Source organism: Phyllobates terribilis, unplaced genomic scaffold (genome assembly GCF_046119375.1).
Source record: "Phyllobates terribilis strain yellow unplaced genomic scaffold, ASM4611937v1 Scaffold_11__3_contigs__length_659146591, whole genome shotgun sequence".
Lineage (NCBI taxonomy): Eukaryota > Metazoa > Chordata > Amphibia > Anura > Dendrobatidae > Phyllobates > Phyllobates terribilis.
This window is the reverse complement of record NW_027362771.1, coordinates 540,621,111-540,647,972: the sequence shown is the minus strand read 5'-3', so window position 1 is coordinate 540,647,972 and position 26,862 is coordinate 540,621,111. Positions and strand designations below refer to the sequence as shown.

At 50.1% G+C, this 26,862-nt stretch overlaps 1 protein-coding gene across 5 annotated transcripts in view; it reads left to right on the top strand.

Annotated features, from left to right (window-relative positions):
• The window catches only part of LOC141165302 (uncharacterized), a 192,910-nt gene that overhangs the window by 112,455 nt on the left and 53,593 nt on the right, over positions 1 to 26,862 (top strand). For all 5 annotated transcript variants that reach the window (XM_073650898.1, XM_073650901.1, XM_073650900.1 and 2 more), the window contains one exon: positions 2,433 to 2,584. In XM_073650898.1, the coding sequence (XP_073506999.1) occupies positions 2,433 to 2,584 (152 nt within the window). The remainder of the gene's footprint in view (positions 1 to 2,432; positions 2,585 to 26,862) is intronic.

Genomic DNA, 26,862 nt, shown 5'->3' with positions numbered 1-26,862 from the left:
GCGCTACCCGGTGCCGGTTCTCGGAGCACCCGGATGGCCCTGTCCTTGAACTTTGCAAAGTCTAAACCAGGGTTCTGCAAGGCCATTACACGCAACTGGGTTCGGTGGGCGTTGGATAGTAGACCCTCAATGAATTGCTCAGTTAACAGTTCATCTGCATTCCGCACACTGTCAGGGTCTGCCTGTTTAATGGCTCCCAGGGCCTCTTGCAAACTCAAAGCATAGTCTCTTATACTGTCTTGGGTCCGCTGCTTGCACCCATAAAATCTCATTTTGATCTCGGCTGAGGTGCGGGTATCAAAAGTGTCCTTCAGACGGGCCAAGATCTCCTTTACGGTCTCCTTTTCCCGGACTGACCAGGACTTTACTTCACGCTGGGCTGCGCCGGTTAGCTGGCCTATCAATATGCTCACTTTCTGGCCCTCCGTCAGGGGGTATACCTTAAATAGGCTGTACAGTCTCTCTTTAAAGTCGCTTAGGGTATGCGACTCCCCTGAGTATTGGGGCAGCCAGGCCGCTCCGGGGATGTAAGGCATTGTAAATGGCATTACTGCGGCAGTGGCCGCGCTGGTGGTAGAGGGTCCCTCCGTGTCCGTCATCTTCCTCCCCCCTAGTTAAGTGTGGCCTACCTTCTGGCGATCCCCTTCTGTAGGCCGCGGCTCCGCTGGTGCTGCTCCGGACGAGGACCTTGCGTCACGTCCTGGTGACGTCAGCGTCGCTCTCTCTCCCTTCCAGGACCTTGCGCAGCGTCGGTGCGTGGGGCGGAGCTTCGGGTCTCACGCGCTTTCGGCGTCCACGCCCCTCTTCTTCCCGCGCGGCGTCCCGAAGATGGCGTCCGATGGCGGGAAAACGACTGCGGATGGCGGGAAAACAGCTGCGGATGGCGGGAAACTTCTGAAGATGGCGGGAAACGGCTCCGGATGGTGGGAATCTTCACCACGGCAGGTATGACAGTCTTTTGAAGGCACACAGAACCCGGTGGTTGCGGGCACAAAATCCTTCCGACTACGCCAAAGTTTACACGCCCCCTGGGCCGAGTGTACACGTGTGTGGGTTACCCGGAGCCGGGTCTCTTGGGGTTGTAGTCTCCGTGGCGGAGACCCGGTCCCGTGGCTCAGGGTGGTCAAACCAGTGGCAGTCTTTATAGGGTTTTTGTGGTTTAATGTCCGACTACGCCACCCGTGGATTGCGGTCAGGGTGTACCGCCGCTGCGAGGCAGTCCGCTGAGGCTGGTGTGGTGTGCGCAGCTAAAGATGGAATAACTCCCCATGGGAAGAGTATGGCCTCGGGGCAGGGAATGTGGATGATGGGAGTGATGGTGCACGGGCGTCCCAGTACTAGTAGTGCTGTATGCGGTGAGAAAGCAGGAACGACTCAGAGTCTTTGCAGTGCAGTTCAGGGTCTTTACTGATGATATTAAGGCAGACCCTCCCGGGAGTACTGGCTAGCATAAGGGACCTGGTCAGTCTGCGAGCAAGCAGGAGTTCCCCTGGCCAGGTGGAGTTGTAGGCCTCCCCGTCTATCTGCACTCTTCCTGGCTACCTTGCTGTAAGCGAGTGGAAGTAGCCCACGTCCCTGAGTATACCGTGTGGTGCTCACCCGTATGGCTGGTGACTTGGGGCCTTCTGATAGCCTCCGCTCCTCGATGGCGGTGCTGGTCCCTTCCTTGTGACTGAGCCTCCGGGCTTCTAAGGCCAGAGGACCTGGAATCCCCTGCCGGCTGGTTTCTGCTGCTGGACTTAGAGGTTCCCACAGCCTCGGACTCCGTTGTCCGGTAGTAGTCTCTTCAGCCAGGACGAGCAATATATCTGCTTCCAGTCCCTGGCACTCAGCTCCTGCTCCTACAGAGCTCCTGCTGTTTCTTGCCCTGTGTCTGGAACTTCACTCCAGGCTCTGTCTGACTAACCCCACCCCAGACCCAGTTTATAAGGGCAGATTCCCCCCCTCCCAGGTCTGGGCAGAAGGTGTTGCATGCTTAAGGGACCAGGAAACCTCCCACTTGCTCTCAGATGTAATATTTCTATTACTGTGGTAACCAGACCCCTGGGGTGCCACACTAGTACTTACGGGGTTAATCAGCTCTGTGTCCAAGGTTTATTTTTATTCACGTCTTAAAGACACAAATGAAATTGAAAGTAGGTGTATGGTCCTCCCTCCTCTGGGAAGACAACATATTTATTACTTTGTCTAATGGATGAGGGATAAAAAAAATTCCTCCCTCTTTTTTGAGCCACCCCCCCCCCCCCTTCACCGTAGCCTGCCACCACTACGCACCGGACCTAGTGGCAAATACGGGCCTGGCTATAAAAGTGTCATTTTTATTATTAACTAGAAAGGTGTGAATATTTTTATAATTATTTATATTATTATTTATATAATATTATTACTTCCTAACTGTTTGTATCTAACTCCTCTATATTCCCATCCCATAGAGAATATCTGCAAGTCTTGCCCTCTTGGCTGGTATACGATTAGTTCTGCTTGTTATTATGTCTCTGGACATCAAGTATCCTGGGATTTGGCTCGTGAAGAATGCGACAAAATGTCCTCTGTCCTTCTAATGATAAAGGACAAGACTGAATCGGTAAGAGCTAGATACAGGCAAAGGCGGATTATAATGAGGCCCTCATTATAATATGTGCGGCGCCGCGGCACATACCGGCAGTCAGAGGCGGGGGGCCCCCGGACCGCTCCCCTAGCAGCGGCGCGCGGTCGCTGCTTCTTCTTCGGCCGGGCCAGCACTGCACCTGTTAACTTCCCTGTGTGCTGGCCCGGCCGCGTCACAGCTAGGAGACACGGCCCTGTGCACGGCTGTGTCTGCTAGTGTGACGTCACGCAGTGCGCGCCCTGCACTGCTACTTATCACCGGAGAGGAGGTGGACGACGGGAGTCGGGGGATGGTGAGTGAGTGAGTGTGTGTGTGAGTGTGTGTGTGCAGATATCATTGTGTGATGTCTGTTTATATGTATTTTGTGTTTCAAATGTGTTTATGCACAGTACAGACCAAAAGTTTGGACACACCTTCTCATTTAAAGATTTTTCTGTATTTTCATGACTATGAAAATTGTACATTCACACTGAAGGCACCAAAACTATGAATTAACACATGTGGAATTATATACTTAACAAAAAAGTGTGAAACAACTGAAAGTATGTCTTATATTCTAGGTTCTTCAAAGTAGCCACCTTTTGCTTTGATGACTGCTTTGCACACTCTTGGCATTCTCTTGATGAGCTTCAAGAGGTAGTCACCGGATATGGTTTTCACTTCACAGGTGTGCCCTGTCAGGTTTAATAAGTGGGATTTCTTGCCTTATAAATGGGGTTTGGACCATCAGTTGTGTTGTGCAGAAGTCAGGTGGATACACAGCTGATAGTCCTACTGAATAGACTGTTAGAATTTGTATTATGGCAAGAAAAAAAGCAGCTAAGTAAAGAAAAACGAGTGGCCATCATTACTTTAAGAAATGAAGGTCAGTCAGTCCAAAAAATTGGGCAAACTTTGAAAGTGTCCCCAAGTGCAGTTGCAAAAACCATCAAGCGCTACAAAGAAACTGGCTCACATGAGGACCGCTCCAGGAAAGGGAAGACCAAGAGTCACCTCTGCTTCTGAGGATAAGTTTATCCGAGTCACCAGCCTCAGAAATCGCAGGTTAACAGCAGCTCAGATTAGAGACCAGGTCAATGCCACACAGAGTTCTAGCAGCAGACACATCTCTTCAACAACTGTTAAGAGGAGACTTTGTGCAGCAGGCTAGGAAACCACTGCTAAGGACAGGCAACAAGCAGAAGAGACTTGTTTGGGCTAAAGAACACAAGGAATGGACATTAGACCAGTGGAATTCTGTGCTTTGGTCTGATGAGTCCAAATTTGAGATCTTTGGTTCTAACCACTGTGTCTTTGTGCGACGCAGAAAAGGTGAACGGATGGACTCTACATGCCTGGTTCCCACCTTGAAGCATGGAGGAGGAGGTGTGATGGTGTGGGGGTGCTTTGCTGGTGACACTGTTGGGGATTTATTCAAAATTGAAGGCATACTGAACCAGCATGGCTACCACAGCATCTTGCAGCGGCATGCTATTCCACCCGGTTTGCGTTTAGTTGGACCATCATTTATTTTTCAACAGCACAATGACCCCAAACACACCTCCAGGCTGTGTAAGGGCTATTTGACCAAGAAGGAGAGTGATGGGGTGCTACGCCAGATGACCTGGCCTCCACAGTCACCAGACCTAAACCCAATCGAGATGGTTTGGGGTGAGCTGGACCGCAGAGTGAAGGCTAAAGGGTCAACAAGTGCTAAGCATCTCTGGGAACTCCTTCAAGATTGTTGGAAGACTATTTCCGGTGACTACCTCTTGAAGCTAATCAAGAGAATGCCAAGAGTGTGCAAAGCAGTCATCAAACCAAAAGGTGGCTACTTTGAAGAACCTAGAATATAAGACATATTTTCAGTTGCTTTGTAAGGTGCCCCAACGAGGTAGTCGTGGGCGAGCTGTAGCCCCCTCTCGCTATGGCACCCTACAGACAATACGTGTCCTCCCTCTGAAGTGTGGCTGTGTATGTAGTGCTCTTCACTTACTTCAAGCCATCCGATCGCGGCTGTCTCCAGGCAATTTTCTTCTGGGACCAGGGCAGCAATAATTTCAGAGGACACGAGGTTCTTAACCAGAACTTGGACTTTACTTGGGGAAGAGGAATATATACAATATTTACAGTCAGATATAATGGATAAGGCCCGACAGGCAATCATCTCTCTCACAGGCGCTGTTAACTGCTTCAGCCCTGGTTCCCTCTTTAAGCGGAGCATCTCTGTGGCTATAATCCCTGGCCCAAGAGACTCCTCTGTATTGACAGTGACCTGGATCCGATATCTCTCCCCACGTCTTAGCCTGGAGTCCTATTTAGCTTCCTCTGCTTCCTGCAGACTAGAAGTGCCCCGTGTCCTCACTACGCTTTCATGAGTTTCTCCGGCGGGCTGACAGGACTCGTGCTTTTGTGTGGGGAGACTTGCACACTGGGATCCCACTGTCTGAGGGTACGGAGCTCCCGTCTACCCTAGCAGCCACTATAATCAGGCTGTCTGAACAACTTGCGGTCTCAACTCGTACTGAAGAATCACTTCCTGATTCTGGAAACTAAACAGAGACTTTCCTAATATGCCCACCCTCAGTGAGCTGTCATCACAAAACTTTAACAAATCACTGTCTATAACTTTGCTGGCAGACTCAACCTGACATCTGCACCCAGAACAGTGGCATCTTGCGGCTGTTTTCAGGTACTACAGCCCAGAAGGAATTATACCAGGAACAAGCTTTATATCTCTCTAGGCTTGATAAGGGCACTAAGTTCCTCCTCTACTCTACTAACTGGACCACTAAAGCTAACCCCCTTAGCTTGGTCTACCACAGAGAGGGAGGTCTGACCTCAGGGACACTTCCTTTAACTATCTCAGTACCAAGGGAAGGCTACGCCCTTCCCCACTATTACAGCTTCACACTTTTTTTGTTAAGTATATAATTCCACATGTGTCAATTCATAGTTTTGATGCCTTCAGTGTGAATGTACAATTTTCATAGTCATGAAAATACAGAAAAATCTTTAAATGAGAAGGTGTGTCCAAACTTTTGGTCTGTACTGTACAGTATGTATATGTTTGTGTGTGTGTGCGTGACTGCGTGCGGCCTCCTGCTGTCTCTGGGGGGGCGCCGTGCGGCCTCCCGCTGTATCTGGGGGGTGCCGTGCGGCCTCCCTCTGTGTATAGATGGCGCCATGCGGCCCCCTGCTGTGTATAGATGGCGCCGTGCTGCCTCCTGCTGTGTATAGATGGCTACGTGCGGCCTCCTGCTGTGTATAGAAGGCTACGTGCGGCCTCCCGCTGTGTATAGATGGCATTGTGCAGCCTCCTGCTGTGTATAGATGGCTACGTGCGCCCCCCTGCTTTGTATAGATGGCACCGTACGGCCTCCTGCTGTGTATACATAGCTACGTGCGGCCTCCCGCTGTGTATAGATGGCACCGTGCGGCCTCCCGCTGTGTATAGATGGCGCCGTGCGGCCTCCTGCTGTGTATAGATGGCACCGTGCGGCCCCCTGCTCTGTATAGATGGCCTACTGCGGCCTACCGATGTGTATAGATGACTACGTCGGGCCTCCCGCTGTGTATAGATGGCTACGTGCGGCCTCCTGCTGTGTATAGATGGCTACGTGTGGCCTCCTGCTGTGTATAGATGGCACTGTGCGGCCTCCTGCTGTGTATAGATGGCTATGTGTGGCCTCCCGCTGTGTATAGATGGCTACATGCAGCCTCCTGCTGTGTATGGGAGAATTGTGGCAGCTCACATTGTGTGTAGGGTCTCATACTGTATATAGGGGATGTCAGCATACTTAATTGTGCTCAATATTAAGTCATACAATTAATGTAAAAAAATGATTATAATTAATATATTAATATTGAGCCAAATTAATTTCACGTGAACTATCACATGATCTATAACAGGGGATCATGTGACATGTCACGTGATACATCAGGTGTGTGTGTGTGGGAGGGGGCCCACGCCTTCTAAACTGCCCAGGGCCCTTGCTACTCTTAATCCACCCCTGGATATAGGTAATGGATCTGTCTATCTTTCTATCTATCTATTTTTCTATCTATCTACAGTTAGGTCCAGAAATATTTGGACAGTGACTGAATTTCTGTGATTTGCGCTCTGCAGGCCACGATTTTGGATTTGAAATTAAACAACTGAAATGCATTTGTAGTGTAGATGACGCGCCCCCTGGGCCTGTGCTGTGCAGGGGGATACCCGGAGCCGGATCGCTGGGGGTGGTAGTCCTCCGTGGCGGTGACCCGGTCCGTGCCCAGGGTGGTCAAACCAGTGGCAGTCTGAGTGTAGTAACAATATCCGACTACGCCACCCGTGGATTGCGGTCAGTGGGGACCGCCGCTGCGCTGCCGACCGCTGAGGCTGATGTTGTTTGCGCAGCCGAGTATGGGATAACTCCCCACGGGAGAAGTATTGCCTCAGGGCATCTAAGGTGGATGATGGGAGTGATGGTGTGAGCGTACCAGTAGTAATGGTGCTGGTGCGGCAAGGAATCACAGAGACGTGTGGTGCAGTTCAGGGTTTTTACTGATGGTATAAAGCAGACCCTCCCGGGAGTACTGGTTATCAGTAGGGGCCTGGTCAGTCTGTGAGAAAGCAGGATCTCCCCTGGCCAGGTGGAGTTGTAGGCCTCCCCAACTATCTGCACTCTTTCCTGGCTACCTTGCTCTATGCGGGTAGAAGTAGCCCACGTCCCTGAGTATACCGTGTGGTGCTCACCTGTATGGCCGGTGACTTGGGGCCTTCTGTTAGCCTTCGCTTCACGATGGCGGTGCTGGTCCCTTGCTTGTGACCGTGCCTTCGGGTTTCTAAGGCCAGAGGACATGGAATCCCCTGCCGGTTGGATTCTGCTGCTGGACCTGGATGTCCCCACAGCCTCGGACTTCGTGTCCGGGTTAGTGTCTTCAGTCAAGGCGAGCTTTCTAGCTTCCAGCCTCTGGCACTCGCTCCTGCTCCTACAGAGCTCCTAGTTCTTCCTTTCCCTGTGTCTGGAACTACACTCCAGGCTCTGACTAACTTAATCCCGCCCCAGACCCAGTTTATAAGGGCAGATTCCTCCCCTCCCAGGTCTGGGTGGGCTGTGTTGCATGCTTAGGGCTCCTGACCAGAGAAACCTCCCACTTGCTCTCAGACATAATATCTCTATTACTGTGGCAACCAGACCCCTGGGGTGTCACATCCCCCCCTAGTAAATTTTAGTACTCCGGGACTAAACACATTTTTTTTTTTTTTTTTAAAGAAACATAAATGCAGGGTATAACAATAATACAATAGAATATTTACAAGAAGCTTTAGTTCTTTAAAGGTCACGGCGTGTCCGCAACCGGGTGTCCATATCACCCAAGGTGAAGCTTTAAGCGAAGTAGGGGACCTGTCCAAAGCAAACCCCTTGCATTGTCCTTGGGCGTGGCTGCAAGGCTGGAGCTAGCTACTTTGGGCCGCAAGTAGGCCACGCCAGACAGGTTTTCTCTTCCGCGGCCGTCTTCACAAGAGGCACCAAGGTGCAACTATCTACAAGAATGTTCCGGTTATCCAGTGTACATAACCTGTTAGTCCATAAAAATCTTCAGGGTAACTGAGAAACATAATTAGTAACAGGCAACAAACATAAACCATAAACATTTAAACAGATAAATTCACAGTGCATTAGTTTAGATTTTCCAGCGAGCGGGCATCTGACCTCTAGTGACTCTAGTGGACCTACGGAGCTCACTAACTGGTCCTGCACTACAGGGTGTAGGAGGTGTTATGGGCAAGCTGGGCAGCTGTCTGCGCACTCTTTGGCTCACTAGGGGCACGGCAGGCTCACTACTAGCAGAGGGTTGATCCTCCTGTGCTGATGGTGTGGACTCTTCTGCCTCCTGGGCCGGCTGCTCTTCCAGCTCTACCTGGTCTTCTGTAGGCACTTGAGGGGCTGGCTGGAGAAAGGTGAGGACGGGCACCACGATAGCGTTGTTTACTTGTGTCCAGGACCGGGGAAAGTCTCCGAGTACGGTGGTGATCATTTCCTCCTTTTCCTCTACGAGTTGAGGGTCTTCCTGATCTTCATCCGTGCTTTGCAACTTCTCGGGGCACTTTTTCAGGTGGTCTGTGGAGACAGTGGTTGTGGTCTCTCCTCCATCCTTGCTGATGATGTACACCTTTGGATTATTGTGGCTTGAGGGCAGTATGGTGCACGGGTCCTTTTCCCACTGGTCGTCCAACTTATGGAGCCGCCTTTTTCTTTTCAAGACCTGCTCTCCAGGTACCAAGGGAACAGCGGGAGCATGTTGGTTATAAGTCCTCTCCTGCCTTTCTCTTGATTGACAGAGACTTCGCTCGACGCTCTCCTGTACTTTCCGGTACTGCTGCTGCCATTCTGTATCCCAGTCTGTCTCTGGTGAGGTGTCCTCAGGTATCAGGACTCCCATATCCAGGTCAACAGGCAGCTTGCCAGGTCTTGCTCGCATTAGGTAAGCCGGGGTACAGTTGGTGGAACCTACCGGGATGTGGTTATACAGGTCCACCAGATCGGGCAGTTTCTCAGGCAACAGACTACGTTCTTCCAGGGGCAATGTTTTTAGCAGATGTATCACCACCTGGTTCATCTTCTCGCAGAGTCCATTGGTTTGGGGGTGATAGGGCGTTGTTCTTATCTTCTTGCAGCCATACAGGTTGCAGAACTCCTGGAAGACCTCTGCTTCGAAGGCTGGTCCATCAGCACTTGGTCCGGGTACCCGTGCGGGCGGCAGAAGTGCAGCTGGAAGGCTCTGGCTGCTGTCTGAGTCGTCAGGTCTTTGACAGGGACCACCACCAGGAACCGGGAGTAGTGATCCACGATGGTTAGGGCGTAGACATACCCGCTTCTGCTTGGAGCCAGTTTAACATGGTCCAGAGCGACCAGTTCCACCGGCTGCCTGGTGATGATGGGCTGCAGGGGAGTCCTCTGGCTGGCACGGTCCCTTCTTCTTAGATTGCACGGGCCACAGTCTCTACACCACCTCTCAATGGCTCCTCTCATGCCTATCCAGTAGAACCGTTCACGCAGCAGGAACTCCAGCTTCTTCCATTCGAAGTGCCCTGCCCCATTGTGGTAGGCCTCCAGCACCATAGCCGCGTCCCGTCTCGGTACCACCACCTGCCAGATCAGTTCATGTGTCCGGGAATTGACCATTCTGTGGCACAACTTCTCCTTGTAGAGGAACAGTCTGCTCTTCTCCGTCCACAGTTGCTTGGTCTCTTCCGGAGCGTCTGGGTCCAGGCGGGCGTCAGCCTGGGTCAGCATCTCCTTCACCAGACGGACTGCGGGGTCACTGTCTTGCGTCTCCGCCCAGTTGGGTAAGGGGTTGAACGTAGCGAATCGCTGGCCCCTTACACGGTGGGAATACTGGGTAATCCCATGACGGTGAAATGCAGGGAGTTCGATCTCTTCCAATTCTTCTGGATCCTCACCTTCGTCCGGTAGGTTTGGCATCCTGGACAGGGCGCCCACATTGGTATTGGAGCGTCCTACCCGGTATTTGATCGTGAACTCAAAATTGGACAGGCGGGCCATCCATCTCTGCTCCAGGGCACCCAGTCTTGCAGTGTCAAGGTGTGTCAACGGGTTGTTGTCCGTGTACACGGTGAACCTGGAAGAGGCAAGGTAATGCTTAAAACGTTCGGCTACTGCCCACACCACTGCCAGGAACTCGAGCTTGAACGAGCTGTAATTCTCAGGGTTTCTTTCCGTGGGTCGCAGTTTTCGGCTGGCGTAAGCAATTACCCGTTCTCTCCCCTGCTGGATCTGGGACAGTACGGCTCCTAGCCCGATGTTGCTTGCGTCCGTGTAGAGGATAAAGGGCTGGCTGTAATCAGGGTACGCCAGGATTTCATCCCCCGTGAGGGCCATCTTCAGCTGGCGGAAGGACTCCTCTTCCAGCTTTTCCCATTTGAAGGGTGGCTTCTGGTTTTTGGCCTTCCTGGACTGGCCTATCAGGAGGTCCTGCATAGGAGCTGCCTTCTTGGTAAAACCGGGAATGAATCTTCGGTAGTAGCCTACCAACCCGAGGAACTGCCGCACTTCCTTTATGCTGGATGGTCTTGGCCAGTCCTTAATCACGGTGATCTTGTCAGGGTCGGGGGCTACTCCGTCAGCACTCACCACGTGTCCCAGGTACTGTACCTTTGGCTTCAGTAGATGACACTTTGAGGGTTTTACCTTTAGGCCATAGTTCGCCAGGGCTTCAAACACTTCTGCCAGGTGTTCCAGATGGTCCTCATAGGTCTTGGAATAGACTGTCTCGAAGTTCCGGTGTCCCAGACAGCATTCCATCAACCGTTGGAAGGTTCCTGGTGCGTTGCAGAGCCCGAACGGCATACAGTTAAATTCGCTGAGTCCCATCGGGGTGGTGAATGCGGTTTTCTCCCGGTCCGCCTCTGCTACAGGAACCTGCCAGTACCCGCTAGTGAGATCCAAAGTAGAGAAGAAGTTAGCAGATTTTAATGCAGCTAAGTACTCTTCTATCCTTGGTAACGGGTACGCATCTTTGTGTGTGATACGGTTGACCTTCCTGTAGTCTACACACATTCTCATGGTGTTGTCTTTCTTTTTAACTAAGACTAGTGGAGCTGCCCAGGGGCTACAGCTGTCCCTTATTACCCCAGCCTCCTTCATGTCTTTTAGCATCCCCTTGGCGTGTTGATAGTGTGCAGGGGGTACGGGTCGGTATCTCTCCTTTATGGGGGGATGGTCTCCCGTGGGGATGTGATGTTCTACCCCCTTAACTCGCCCAAAGTCTAGCGGGTGTTTACTAAACACTCTCTCGTACTCTTGAACCACCCGATAGACTCCCTGTTTTTGGTGTGAGGGAGTGGAGTCAGTACCCAAATGCAGTTGCTGACACCAGTCCTCCATTGGTTTCTTAGAGCCGTTACCTTCCTCTGGTTGAGATGGAGGCAAGGGTTCCACGGCCTGTACAGAATTCTGGTTTATGGTGAACAATTTGGCTAGCGTGGCATACCGGGGCAGGTATACTTCTCTCTCCCCGATATTGATGATGCGGACGGGCACCCTCCCATGGCGTACATCGACCACCCCCCGTGCTGTCAAAATGGTGGGCCTACTGTCTGAGTAGACGGGTTCTACCATTGCTTGGTAGTCTCTACCTCTTAGACCAATAGCTGCCCGGCACGAAATCATCATCTCACTTTTTGGGGGCAAGGCAATAGGGAACGGGTCACACATTCTCACGCTACCTATCTCACCACCAGATAGTTCCACTTGTTGCCGCTTCAACAGTGCCCGGATCTCTTTTTGGAGCACACGTTGCTGGCTGGAACTGGTGTTCTTGGCAACCTGCTGCAAAATAAGAATCACCTCTGCAAGACAGTTTTCAATTACGTTAGTACCTAGGGTGATTTTTGGGTGACTCTCGCGACGGTCAATGTCCACAATGATAAGTCCTTGTGCCGTCAGTTCAACTTTACCGACCTTGATGGTCATTTCCTTAAATCCTATCTGTGGCACGGGCTGACCATTGCTGGCGATAATGCTCAGGTCGTCATCTGGGTAGCGGGTTATGTCCGAGTCATTCCAGTACCGCTTGAAGAGCACGTACGGGATGGTGGTGACCTGTGACCCGGTGTCTAGTGTCAGTTTGATGGGCCTGATGATCTTATGCCTGGGGGTTGGCCCTCTACCCCAGGTTGTGCCCGTTTAAATGACAGTACCTTGCCATATGTCCGGGTTGATTGCAGTGGCGGCAGATGGGTCGTCCGTCCTCGTTGTATCTGTTGCTGGGTCTTCCTCTGGCCGGTGGGGTCCTCCTCAGTCGGCGCCACGGGGCGTTCTCCGGTCCAGATGCCAGCTGGATCTTTTCTGGAGAAGAGACCTGTAAAGACTACACAGTTCTTGTTAGCGCGGCAACACTCTTAGTCAGGTCTTGGACCTGGTGGTGCAGGTCTGTTGCCGGGTCATTGTTCAAAGCCTGCGCATCAGCTCCCACAGGACCTGCAGACAAGGGCGCCGTCTCCTGGTGGTAAGTGATAGCAGGGCGCCTGTGGGTCACAGCGCCACCTGGTGCCAGTTCTCGGAGCACCCGGATGGCTCTGTCCTTGAACTGTGCAAAGTCCAGGTCAGGGTCCTGTAAGGCCATTGCCCTCAACTGGGTTCAGTGGGCATTGCACAGTAGACCCTCAATAAATTGTTCAGTCAACAGCTTGTCTTCATTTCCCACGCTGTCAGGGTCTGCCTGCTTAATGGCTCTCAGGGCCTCTTGTAGGTTTAGGGCATAGTCTCTTATACTTTCATGTGCCCGTTGTTTGCACCCATAAAATCTTAGTTTTATCTCGGCTGAGGTGCGGGTGTCAAACGTGTCTTTCAGCCGGGCTAGTATCTCTCTGACAGTCCTCTTCTTCCCAGGTGACCAGGACTTTACCTCCCTTTGGGCTGCCCCGATTAACTGGGCCACCAGAATGCTCACTTTTTGCTCTTCTGTGAGGGGGTATACCTGGAAGAGGCTATCAAGTCTTTCCCTAAAGTCACTCAGGGTATGTGACTCTCCTGAGTACTGGGGTAGCCAGGTTGCCCCCGGGATATAGGGCATGGTGAATGGCATGACCGCAGCAGCGGTTGCGCTGGCGGTGGCTGTGGCAGTGGAGCTCCCCTCGGTGTCCGACATCCTCCTTCCCCCCTAGTGGACCGTGGCCTACCTTGCGATGCTCTTCTTCCGTAGGCCGCGGCTCCGCAGTCGATCGTCGGGGTTGAGGACCTGGCGTCGCGCTCCGATGACGTCAGCGTCGCTCTTCCTCCCTTCCAGGACCTTACGCAGCGTCGGAGCGTGGGGCAGAGCGTGGGGCGGAGTTTCGGATCTCGCGCGCTTTCGGCGTCCACGCCCCTCTTCTTCCCGCGCGGCGTCCCGAAGATGGCGTCCGAAGGCAGGAAGCTGCTGCGGATGGCAGGAAGATGGCAGAAGACGGCGGGAAACGGTCCAAGATGGCGTCCGATGGCGGGAAACGACTCCAGACGGCGGGAAACTTCACCACAGGTAAGTATAAAAGTCTTTTTCAGGCACGCAGTACCCGGTGGTTGCGGGCACGAAATCCTGCCGACTACGCCAAAGTTGACGCGCCCCCTGGGCCTGTGCTGTGCAGGGGGATACCCGGAGCCGTATCGCTGTGGGTGGTAGTCCTCCATGGCGGTGACCCGGTCCGTGCCCAGGGTGGTCAAACCAGTGGCAGTCTGAGTGTGGTAACAATGTCCGACTACGCCACCCGTGGATTGCGGTCAGTGGGGACCGCCGCTGCGCTGCCGACCGCTGAGGCTGATGTTGTTTGCGCAGCCGAGTATGGGATAACTCCCCACGGGAGAAGTATTGCCTCAGGGCAGCTAAGGTGGATGATGGGAGTGATGGTGTGAGCGTACCAGTAGTAATGGTGCTGGTGCGGCAAGGAATCACAGAGACGTGTGGTGCAGTTCAGGGTCTTTACTGATGGTATAAAGCAGACCCTCCCAGGAGTACTGGTTAGCAGTAGGGGCCTGGTCAGTCTGTGAGCAAGCAGGATCTCCCCTGGCCAGGTGGAGTTGTAGGCCTCCCCGACTATCTGCACTCTTTCCTGGCTACCTTGCTCTATGCGGGTAGAAGTAGCCCACGTCCCTGAGTATACCGTGTGGTGCTCACCTGTATGGCCGGTGACTTGGGGCCTTCCGTTAGCCTTCGCTTCACGATGGCGGTGCTGGTCCCTTGCTTGTGACCGTGCCTTCGGGTTTCTAAGGCCAGAGGACATGGAATCCCCTGCCGGTTGGATTCTGCTGCTGGACCTGGATGTCCCCACAGCCTCGGACTCCGTGTCCGGGTTAGTGTCTTCAGCCAAGGCGAGCTTTCTAGCTTCCAGCCTCTGGCACTCGCTCCTGCTCCTACAGAGCTCCTAGTTCTTCCTTTCCCTGTGTCTGGAAAGACACTCCAGGCTCTGACTAACTTAATCCCGCCCCAGACACAGTTTATAAGGGCAGATTCCTCCCCTCCCAGGTCTGGGTGGGCCGTGTTGCATGCTTAGGGCTCCTGACCAGAGAAACCTCCCACTTGCTCTCAGACATAATATCTCTATTACTGTGGCAACCAGACCCCTGGGGTTTCACATAGACTTTCAGGTTTAATTAAAGGGGTTAAACCAAAATATTGTGTGAAATATTTAGGAATTGCAACTATTTTTCTACAAAGCCTCCTCATGTCAGGGGCTCAAAAGTAATTGGGCAAATTAATTTTACCATATATAAAATTTTCTTTTTTAATATTTTGTAGGGAATTGACGCGCCCCTAGGGCAGTGGGGTACTCGGTGTCCGGGCCTATGGATGCTGGGGGGGAATATGTCACAGTGGCTGGTCCGGTCCGTGGCCCAGGGCGGTCAACAAAAAGGGGATAGTTTATATGGGATTTGTAGTTTGATCGTGACGCCACCTGTGGTTTCTAGTAATTTGTACCAGCGCTGCTGCAGACCTCTGAGGCAGTTGATAGGCAGCTAGGATGGAACAGCTCCCCACAGGTGGAGCGGGCCTCAGGGCAGTGTAGAGTTTGACGGTGGGTGGTGATGCTGGGGCTTGTAGTGCAGTCGGGATGGCGCAGCAGGAGTAACTGACAGAGACAGGGGATTCGCTTAAATACCTTTACTGGTGCGGATGTCAGGTACGGTCCAGGGTACTCGGTAGGAAGGGTGCACTTCAGGACTTCTCCCCAGTGAGCGGGTATAGGGCCTCCTGGTCCGTGTCTTCCTCTCTCTAAGCTCCTGGCCAGCCTGCAACTGGGCCGTGCTTCTGTGTCGTGTTGCTCTCTTCACCTGTCGCTTGGTAATAGGACCTTCCGCTGGCAACCACTATCCCTGGGTGCCGGGGCCTTCAAGGTTCCTGGTCCTGTAATGGGTTTAGCTTCAGGTCGGCCAGGGACTTGTAGTCCTCCTGGTATGCCGGTGATCCCTACTGGGTATAAAGGGACCCTGTAGACGCGGACCCAGTGTCCGGTTTGTATACTCGGGGGTGAGCCTATGATGCTCCTCTGCCCCCTCAACTCCTCTCTCCTCTCCTCTTTTCCTTTGGCCACACTCGGGGCCCTCAGAACACAGCAGCAGACGTGCTGCGTCTTCGCTGCTCTCAGCGTCAGCACGCTCTCCTCAGGCTAACTTCTGACTGACTGACTGAACTGCCTGGCTCCACCCTCCATATATATCTCCCTAACGGGCTCCCTCTGGTGGTATGAGGTGGAAGGGTGGAGGTGTTTGTATGTAATGAGGGCCTCTTGTGGAGAAGTCCGTCCATGCACCCTTTTGGGTCCTGTGGTACCTGTGAACAGCAGGGTCCACATTCCCCCTAGTACAATTCAGTACTCCTGGACTGAAGCATTTTATAACAGGTTACAAATATAACAATAATTATAATAATAATAATAAAGTTACTGTAAATCCCGTAACCCGGTGTCCATTTCACCGAAGAAAGTGTAACAAGGGTAACTTGAGGGACCCGCCTGAAAACCCTCAACGTAGGCCCTGGCCGTGGCTACAGGGCATAAGTGATCCAGGTGCTGGACCACATCTTCGGCCACGCCAAACAGGTTTTTGTTCTGTGGTCAAACAAGGGGGCACTTTTGATGAGTGCAACTATTTACAGGGACAGTTTTTTTTTGGGCTGCTCACAGTCCTCAGCCTACAAGTCTCTGTACCCTGACGGGTAACTACAGGCACACATTAATTTCAGTTTATACAATAAACAATAGGCAATACCCAACTGGGTAACTATTTATACTTTAGGCATTTTGTATTTTAATCCCTAAACCTGGCAGGGATTTGGCCTTGTGTGCTGCCGAGTGGACCTTCGTAGCACTGGGGTGTTACTAGTGTCTGTGCATGCACTTTCTGTTAATCTAGCAGGTGTACGTGCTGGTAGATTATAAAACTGCCTTAATCTCTCTATGGGACTGGCAAGTGCTCTGTCCACTGGGCCTTCAGGCTCTGCTTCAACGGGTGATCCTCCTCTGACTGGGGAGCGCTCACAGGTTCTTCTTGTGGCTGATAGGAGTGTATTACGGGTATAATAACTGCCCCATCAAGTTGAGGCCAGTCCGCAGGGAAATCTCCTAGAACTGTGTGAAGCACATCTTCCTTGGGTTCTTCCGGTGCTATAGGAGGTACTTCTTCCTCCGTTGTCTTCAGTAGACCTGGGCACACTTTCAAATGGTCTCTTGAGACTGTTGCGGTCGTTTTACCTCCATCTTTATTGATCAGACAGGTTTTAATGTTGTCAAATCTGGAGTTTAGCACAGTGTAGGGCTCTCTTTCCCACTGGTCATCGAGCTTGTGACCTCTTCTTTTCCGCTTTAGCACTATCTCTCCAGGTGCCAAGGGTTCTGCTGGTGCATGTTTATTGTACTGTTCTTCTTGTTTTTCCCTTACTCTTTTTAGACTGTCTTCGACACAGGCCTGTACTCTCCTGTACTGCTCTTGCCGATTTGTATCCCAGTCTTCAGTGGACATATCTGCTGCAGGTTGTACCACTCCGAGTTCCAGGTCCATGGGCAACTTTCCGGGTCTTGCTCTCATGAGGTACGCTGGGGTACAATTAGTAGAACTCACAGGTATGTGATTGTAAGGATCTACAAGGTCAGGTAGTTTGTCTGGCCACTGGTTCCTGTCTTCCAAGGGTAAGGTTTTCAGCAGGTCTATGACGATGTTGTTCATTTTCTCACACAAACCATTGGTCTGAGGGTGATACAGCGTAGTCCGGATCTTCTTGCACCCATACAGATGACAGAATTCTTTAAACAGCTCGGCTTCAAAGGCAGGGCCTTGATCCACCAGCACTTTGTCCGGGTATCCATGGGGCCTGCAGAAGTTTGCTTGGAATGTTCTTGCTGCAGTTTCTGCTGTCAGATCCTTGACAGGGGCTACCACCAGGAACCGGGAATAATGATCCACCATGGTCAGGGCATAGGAGTAGCCTGATCTGCTGGGTGACAGTTTGACATGATCCAGAGCGACAATCTCCAGGGGTTGGGTTGTTTTGATGGACTGCAAGGGTGCTTTCTGGCTGCCGTAGTCTTTCCTTCTGAGGCTACAGGGCCCACAATTCCGGCATCACCTCTCTATGGAACTCTGCATTCCAACCCAATAGAACCGGTCCTTCAGCAGGGTTTCCAGCTTCTTCCAGCCAAAGTGACCTGCTTGATCGTGGTAGGCCTCTAACACCATCTGGATATCTGTCCTGGGTACGACAATCTGCCACACAATTTCATGAGTCTTGGGGTTGACATACCTTCTGCACAGCTTCTCTCTGTAGATGAACAGCCAGCTTCTCTCATTCCACAAGTGCTTGGCTTGTGGGGGAGCATCCTTCTCCAGGTGAGAACCTTCTTGGGTTATCAGTCTTTTGATGAGGCTGACAACCGGGTCACTGTCCTGGGTCTCCTTCCAGCTGTGATGAGGTAGGGGGTTCAGCGTCCTTCCATGATGTCTTCTGGTGGCGTGTTGCTCGTGGACCACTCCGCTTCGGTGGAAAGCAGGTAATTCAACTTCCTCTAAATCATCCACTTCATCCTCGGTGTCTGACTGGTGGGGCATCCTTGACAGGGCATCGGCATTGGTGTTCTTGTGACCTGCCCGATATTTGATGGTGAACTGATAATTCGACAGTCTGGCCACCCAACGCTGTTCCATGGCTCCCAACCTGGCTGTCTCCAGGTGTGTCAAGGGATTATTGTCAGTAAAGGCTGTGAATTTCGTTGAGGCTAGGTAATGCTTGAACCTTTCAGTGATAGCCCAGACCAAGGCCAGGAACTCCAGCTTGAAGGAACTGTAATTCTCCGGGTTCCTCTCAGTAGGGCGAAGCTTCCTACTGGCATACGCAATTACCTTTTCTCTGCCATTTTGCTTCTGGGACAACAAAGCTCCCAGTCCCTCGTTGCTGGCATCGGTGTACAGCAGAAAAGGATGGCTGTAGTCAGGGTAAGCCAGGATTTCTTCACCGGTTAGGACTTCCTTCATTGATGAAAAGGACTCAGTCTGCTCTTTGCCCCACTGGAATGGGGACTCTTTCCTCTTTTGGACTGTCCTACCAGGAGGTCTTGTAGAGGTGCTACCTTTTTGGTATAGTCCTTTATGAATCTCCTTTAGTACCCGACCAGTCCCAGGAATTGCCATACTTCTTTGATGCTTCTCGGTTCAGGCCACTTCTGGATGGCAGTGACCTTCTCCGGGTCTGGCGCTACTCCCTCTGAGCTGACTACGTGTCCCAGGTACTGAACCTTCTGCTTGAGCAAGTGGCATTTAGAAGGTTTTAGTTTCATCCCATACCGGGACAATGCTTCAAATACCTCCGCCAGGTGCTTCAGATGGTCTTCATACGTCCTCGAGTACACAATAACGTCATCCAGGTACAGCAGCACTGTCTCAAAGTTCCAGTGTCCCATGCAACACTCCATCAGCCTCTGGAATGTTCCGGGTGCGTTGCAGAGTCCAAACGGCATGCTGTTGAATTCGCACAGTCCCATCGGGGTGGTGAAGGCTGTCTTCTCCCGGTCATCCTCAGCAACAGAGACTTGCCAGTACCCGCTAGTGAGATCCAATGTAGAGAAGTAATTGACAGATTTTAATGCAGCCAGGGATTCCTCTATACGGGGCAAAGGGTATGCATCTTTATGTGTTATTCGATTAATTTGTCTATAATCTACACACATACTCACGCTACCGTCCTTTTTCCTGACCAGGACCAGGGGAGCTGCCCAGGGGCTACAGCTATCCCTTATTACCCCTGCCTTTTTCATGTAATGCAATATTTCCTTGGCTTTTTGGTAATGTGCTGGTGGTATGGGTCTGTAATTCTCTTTAATGGGTGGATGGTTACCGGTGGGTATGTGGTGTTGTACCCCATTAACCCTTCCAAAATCAAGTGGGTGTTTACTAAACACTTGTTCATATTCCTGAACCACTCTGTAGATACCGTGTTTTTGATGGACAGCAGTGGCGTCAGTTCCAACATGGAGCTGTTGACACCAATCCTCCAGCTGAGCTTCAGAGTCATTGTCCTCCACTGTATCTGGTGGGGTCAAGGATTCCACTGTGTGTATGGCATCATTATCCACAGTATACAATCTGGCAACAGTGGCGTATCTTGGCAATTTAACTTCCTCCTCCCCACAATTTAGGAGACGTATGGGTACCCTCCCATTGCGTACATCAACTACCCCCCTAGCAGTTAAGAGTGTAGGTCTGTGCTCTGAGCTAATGGGCTCCACTACCGCCTGGTAGTTCTGTCCCTTGAGACCTATTGCTGCCCTACACCAAATCACCCGTACATTACCAATCTCACAACCTGTTAGCTTTACCTGTTGCTGGTACAGGAGGGCTCGAATCTCTCTGGAGCACCTTCCTCTGCCCTGGTTTGGCAGTGTCAGCAATCTGTTGGAGTAAAAACAACACTTCTCCCAAACAGTTACCAACAATATTTGTACCAAGTATCATATACGGATTGGTATCACCAGGGTTAGATTCTATAACAATTAGTCCTTGGTCCTTTAGTTCCACTCTCCCCACCTTCACTGTCACGTCCTTAACCCCTACTAGGTTAAGAGGAAGGCCGTTAGAGGCATACACAGAGAGGTTCGGGGCTAGCGGGTGGAGTTCATCTATTGACCAGTACCTTTTGTAGAGGACATCAGGTAGGATGGTTACCTGTGAGCCGGTGTCCAGTAACGCAGGTGTTGCTATGCCGTCCAGCACGATGGACAGGAAAGGCCTTCCTCCTACGAACCGGTCGTACCAGCTTGATGGGCCTGGTTGAGTTAATCCTGGGTGTCGGCCCTCGGCCCCAGGGTTTGCCCGTTTAAAAGACAGTTCCGCGCGGTGTGGCCTGCCTTGTGGCAACGGTAGCAGATGAAATCTCCTGGAGGACGACGTTGGTCGTTGGTCCTCCCACGGGGTGGCGTTGTCCTCCTATGGGATGGCGTTGTCCTCCTTCTTCTCCTCATCCAGGGGACATCCTCAGGACTGTCGGCGAGTAGGATCCTTCCTTCCGGCTCGGGCTCCGTCTGTAGCTGCAGGGTGCTCAGGACAGTAGCCAGGGTTTTACTTAGCTGAAGCACTTCAGAGCACAGGCTGTCCAGCTCGCTAGGGGGCACTGTTTGCATCTTTGTTTCAGCCGTTAATGAAGGAGCAGTGGGTGCTGCGGGCACTGGGGTGGCCCCACCCTGGTAACGCTGGATAGAGGTATCTGATGGTTCCAGGGGCTGCAGACCCTTAATAGCCATGTCCTTCAGGGTGTCAAAGGTGGCATTTGGATGATCTAAGGCCCACCACCGTACGGTTCTGCTCTCCTCCTGGGACCTCAACCCCCCGAAATGAATTGTTCTGTCAGCATTTTATTCTCATCTTGTGTGCTGGCTGGACTAACCTGTTTCAGGGCCCACAGGGCTTCATGTAAGCGCCAGGCATAGTCCCGGATAATGTCCTCAGGTTTCTGGGTACAGTCGTAGAACCTCATCCGGAGATCTGTCTCAGTGCGGTTTTCAAAGACAGTTTGCAGTCTCTTAAAGATAATGGATACTGATTCCTGGTCTGCGGCTGGCCAGGTTTCAACTTCCCGCTCTGCGGCACCAGTCAATTGTCCCAGCACAACAGCGGCTCTCTGCTTACCAGTCATTGAATATATGTCCAGTACACCACATATCTTTCTCTTGAATCCAGACAGGGTGTCTGGTTTGCCATCATACTGGGGAAGCCATTTTGCTCCAGGGATATACGGCAGGGCCATGGGTATTAACGGAGTCACGACCCCTGCTGGTGGGGCGGCCGCTCCGGCCTGAGCAGCGCCGGGTGCAAGTTGAGCATCTGGAGCGTTATGCGGTGCTCCGGCGTCTCGCTGGTCGTCGGCCATGGTTGTGCCCCCATAGTGTACCGTAGCCTACCTCCTTTACTTTTGATTGGGTAGGCTGCAGCTCCGCAGACGACGGTCTCCTTCCAGGACCTGATGCTTCCTGGTGCTGCGTCAGAGCGCGAGGCGGGGCTTGAGCTTCGCGCGCTTCCAGCAGTCACGCCTCTCCGATTCCCGCGGTTACGCCCCTCTTCTTCCCGTGCGGCGACGCGGTAATGGCGGCGATGTTCACCACAGTTCAAATACGGCACACAGTACCCGGTGGCAACGGTCACGAAATCCTGTTCGTGACACCAGAGATGACGCGCCCCCAGGGCAGTGGGGTACTCGGTGTCCAGGCCTATGGATGCTGGGGGGGGGGATATGTCACAGTGGCTGGCCCGGTCCGTGGCCCAGGGCGGTCAACAAAAAGGGGATAGTTTATATGGGATTTGTAGTTTGATCGTGACGCCACCAGTGGTTTCTGATAATTTCTACCAGCGCTGCTGCAGACCTCTGAGGCAGTTGATAGGCAGCTAGGGTGGAACAACAGCTCCCCACAGGTGGAGCGGGCCTCAGGGCAGTGTAGAGTTTGACGGTGGGTGGTGATGCTGGGGCTTGTAGTGCAGTCGGGATGGCGCAGCAGGAGTAACTGACAGAGACAGGGGATTCGCTTCAATACCTTTACTGGTGCGGATGTCAGGTACGATCCAGGGTACTCGGTATGAAGGGTGCACTTCAGGACTTCTCCCCAGTGAGCGGGTATAGGGCCTCCTGGTCCGTGTCTCCCTCTCTCTAAGCTCCTGGCCAGCCTGCAACTGGGCCGTGCTTCTGTGTCGTGTTGCTCTCTTCACCTGTCGCTTGGTAATAGGACCTTCCGCTGGCAACCACTATCCCTGGGCGCCGGGGCCTTTGTGGTTCCTGGTCCTGTAATGGATTTAGCTTCAGGTCGGCCAGGGACTTGTAGTCCTCCTGGTATGCCTGTGATCCCTACTGGGTATAAAGGGACCTTGTAGGCGCGTACCCGGTGTCCGGTTTGTATACTCGGGGGTGAGCCTATGATGCTCCTCTGCCCCCTCAACTCCTCTCTCCTCTCCTCTTTTCTTTCGGCCACACTCGGGGCCCTCAGAACACAGCAGCAGACGTGCTGCATCTTCGCTGCTCTCAGCGTCAGCACGCTCTCCTCAGACTAACTTCTGACTGACTGACTGAACTGCCTGGCTCCACCCTCCATATATATCTCCCTAACGGGCTCCCTCTGGTGGTATGAGGTGGAAGGGTGGAGGTGTTTGTATGTAATGAGGGCCTCTTGTGGAGAAGTCCGTCCATGCACCCTTTTGGGTCCTGTGGTACCTGTGAACAGCAGGGTGCCACAGAATCCTTTGCAGGCAATGACTGCCTGAAGTTTGGAAGCCATGAACATCACCAAATGCAGGGTTTCCTCCTTTGTGAGGCTTTGCCAGGCCTTTACTGCAGCTGACTTAGTTACTGATTGTTTGTGGGTCTTTCTGCCTTAAGTTTCGTCTTAAGCATGTGAAATGCATGCGTGTTGGGGCTGAGACATGGTGATTGACTCGACCATTGCAGAATATTCCAGTTCTATGCCTTAAAACACTCCTGGGTTGATTTTGCAGTATGTTTTGGGTCATTGGCCTTCTGTACTGTGAAGTGTCATCAAATCAACCTTTCTGCATTTGTTTGAATCTGAGCAGAAAGTGTCACCATGTACACTTCAGAAGTCATCAGGGTGCTTCTGTCTTCAGTCACATCATCAATAAACACTAGTGACCCAGTGCCATTGGAAGCTATGCATGCCCATGCCATCACAATGCTTCCAAGATGTCTTAAAGTGGATGTGGTGTGCTTCGGATCATGAGTCTTCTCCATACTTTTTTCTCCCCATCATTCTAGTACAAGTTGATCTTGGTTTCATCTGTCCAAAGAATACTTCTCCAGAGCTAGGCTGGCTTCTCTAGATGTTTTTTTTGGCAAAGTCTAATCTGGCCTTTCTATTTTTAAGGCAAAGTTGATTGATGGTTTGCACCTTGTGGCGAATCCTTTGTATTTGCCCTCATGAAGTCTTCTCTTATGGTGAGCCTTACATGCTGAAACACCTACCTCCTAGAGAGTGTTCTTCACTTTATTGGATGTTGTGAAGAAGTTTTTCTTCACCATAGGAAGTTGTCTTCTGTGGACGTCCAGACCTTTTTGAGTTCCAAAGCTCACCAGTTCACTCTTTATTTTGCTGAGTGTACCAAACTGTTGATTTGGCCACGCCTAACATTTCTACTATCCCTCTGTTGGATTTTGTCTTTTTTTCAGCCTAATGATCCTCTGTTCTCTTCCATTGAGAGCTAATTTGACTGCATGCTGTGGGTTCACAGCAACAACTTTCAAATGCAAATGCCGCACCTGGAATCAGCTCCAGACTTTTTAATTGCTTTATTCATGATGGATTAATGAGGGAAAAGCCCATGCAGTCAATTAAAGAGCTTTTGAGATAATTGTCCAATTACTTTTGGTACCTTGAAAAACAGTCAGCTACATATTAAAGAGCTGCTATTCCTAAACCCTTACTCCAATTAGGATGTGAATAACCTCAAATTAAAGCCGAGAGTCTTCATTTTAAGCCCATATTGTTTATATAACTGAATCTTGAATATGTTTTGGTAAATAGCTAAAATGCTAATACTTATGTCACTGTCCAAATTTTTCTGGACCAAACTGTATCTATCTATCTATCTATCTATATATATATATCTTACATCTATCTATCTATCTATCTATCTATCTATCTCTGTTTATCTGTCGGACTGTCTGACTTGAAACTACAGTAGTGCTCAAAATAATAGCAGTCCAATATGACTAACCAGATTAATCACTGTTTTTGGTATAAATTATATTACCACATATCAAACAATTTACCAGTTAGTTCAGTAGATTCTAAGAAAACCAAGAGACTCCACATTCATGATCTGCAGGTTTTTGAGTCTGTGTATTTGAATAATTAATTGAAAGGGGTGTGTTCAAAATAATAGCAGTGTGGAGTTCAATTAGTGAGGTTAATCGTTCTGTGAAGAAACAGGTGTGAATCAGGTGGCCCTTATTTAAGGTTGAAGCCAGCACATGTTGTACATGCATTTCTCCTTGAAAGCCTGAGAAATATGGGTCGTTCGAGAAATTGTTCAGAAGTACAGCGTACTTTGATTAAAAAGTTGATTGGAGAGTGTAAAACTTAGAAAGAATTGGAGACAATGACAGGCTGTTCAGCTAAAAAGATCTCCAATGCTTTAAAATGGAAAGTAAAAAGGTAGACTACAATTCGAATGGATCAAAGAATAGCCAGAATGGCAAAGGCTCAGCCAATGATCAGCTCCAGGATGATTAAAGTCTCAAGTTACCTGTGAGTACTGTGACAGTTAGAAGACACCTGTGTGAAGATAATCTCGTAGCAAGAAGTCCCCGCAAAGTCCCACTGTTAAAAAAAGACATGTACTGAAGTGGATACAATTTGCCAAAGAACACATCAACTGGCCTAAAGAGAAATGGAGAAACATTTTGTGGACTGATAAAAGTAAAATTGTTTTTTTTTTGGGTCCTAGGGCCGTAGACAGTTTATCAGATGACCCCCAAACTCTGCATTTAACCCACAGTACACTGAAGACAGTGAAGCATAGTGGTGCAAGCATTATGAAATGGACCTGTTTCTCTTACTATGATGCCGGACCTATTTATTGCATTCCAGGGATCATGGACCAGTTTGCATATATTAAAATACTTGAAGAGGTCATGTTGCCTTACACTGAAGAGGATATGCCCTTGAAATGGGTGTTTCAACAAGACAACAACTCTAAACACACCATTAAACAAGCAAAATTTTGGTTCCAGTCCAACAAAATTGAGGTTATGGAGTGGCCAGCCCAATCCCCGGACCTTAATCCGATAGAACACTTGTGGGGTGAGGTGACATCAAAAATGCCATTATTGAGGCAAAGCCAACAAATGCCAAAAAATTGTGGGATGTAGACAAAGCTTCCTTGGCTGAAATAACAGTTGACAGGTGCCAAACGTTGATTGACTCTATGCAACATAGATGTAAAGCAGTTCTAAAAAACTGTGGGTATACAACTAAATACTAGGTTAGTGATTCACAGGAATGCTAAATCCTCCAAAAAAAGAGTACATATTGTGAGTTTGTAAAGACAAATGCAGACACTGCTATTTTTTAGAACAGCCCAATGTTCTTTTTTTGTTATTTTCTGTAAAGTAGTTAAAAATTATATACATTTCTCTTCATATTTTGAATTAGAAAACAGTGAGCAATGTTCCCAATTCATGGAAATAAAAACTAGCATCAAGATTTTGTGCTTAACTCATGTTTTTAAATACACTGCTATTATTTTGAACACTACTGTAATGTTCAGAAATAGTGTTATTCTTGGTGTACACACACATGACAGCTTTTGTCTGAAAAGATACAAGAAGGAATACTTAACCCCTTCATGCCACGGCCAATTTACGTTTTTTCATTTTTGTTTTTCCTCCCCTTCTTCCAAGACCCATAACTTTTTAATTTTTCTATCCACATAACCATATAAGTGCTTGTTTTTTGCAGGATAAATTGTACTTTTCAATAACATCATTCATTTTATCATCTAATGCACTGGAAAGCAGAGAAAAAATCCCAAGTACATCAAAATTGCCAAAAAAATGCCATTCTACAATTGCTTTTTGGGTTTTTTAGTTACCATGTTCTCTATGCAATTATACTGACCTGACAAAATGATTCCCCAAGTCAATATAATTATGCAGATACCAAACATGATTTTTGTTTTATCTAAGTGGTGAAAACTGTTTTTGAAATTTGTAAAAAAAAAAGATGTATCTTGTGTTGCCATTTTCCGAGACCCGTAAAGTTTTACATTTTCGGGAAGTGTGTGAATCTTTTTGCTGCTGCTGTTGAGCTGATGTTTTTACTGATAGCATTTTGGGCTAGATGTGATCTTTCGATTGCCTCTTATTGCAATTTGTTGCAATGTTGCAGCTGCCAGAAAAACGTAATTCTGGAGTTTCCATTTTTTCTCTCGTTACACTGTTTACCGATCGTATCAATTTATTTTAGACTTTGGTATATCAGACTTTTACAAACACAGAGATACCAAATATGTGTTTTTTTTATTTTTTATTTAATTGCTTTATTTTTAATGGGGCAAAAGTGGGATGATTTGAACTTTTTTATATATTTTTTAAAAAATGCTTTCATATTTTTTTTCACTTTGTTAGGGGACTGTATTTTACTGTATTAGTTAGGCGATTAAAACCTCCGATCATCAGCACAAATCAGTCTCCTATGAACGCCAGCTAGAGGCTGGCTTTTACAGGAGTACTGTAATCACAGGCACAGGCAG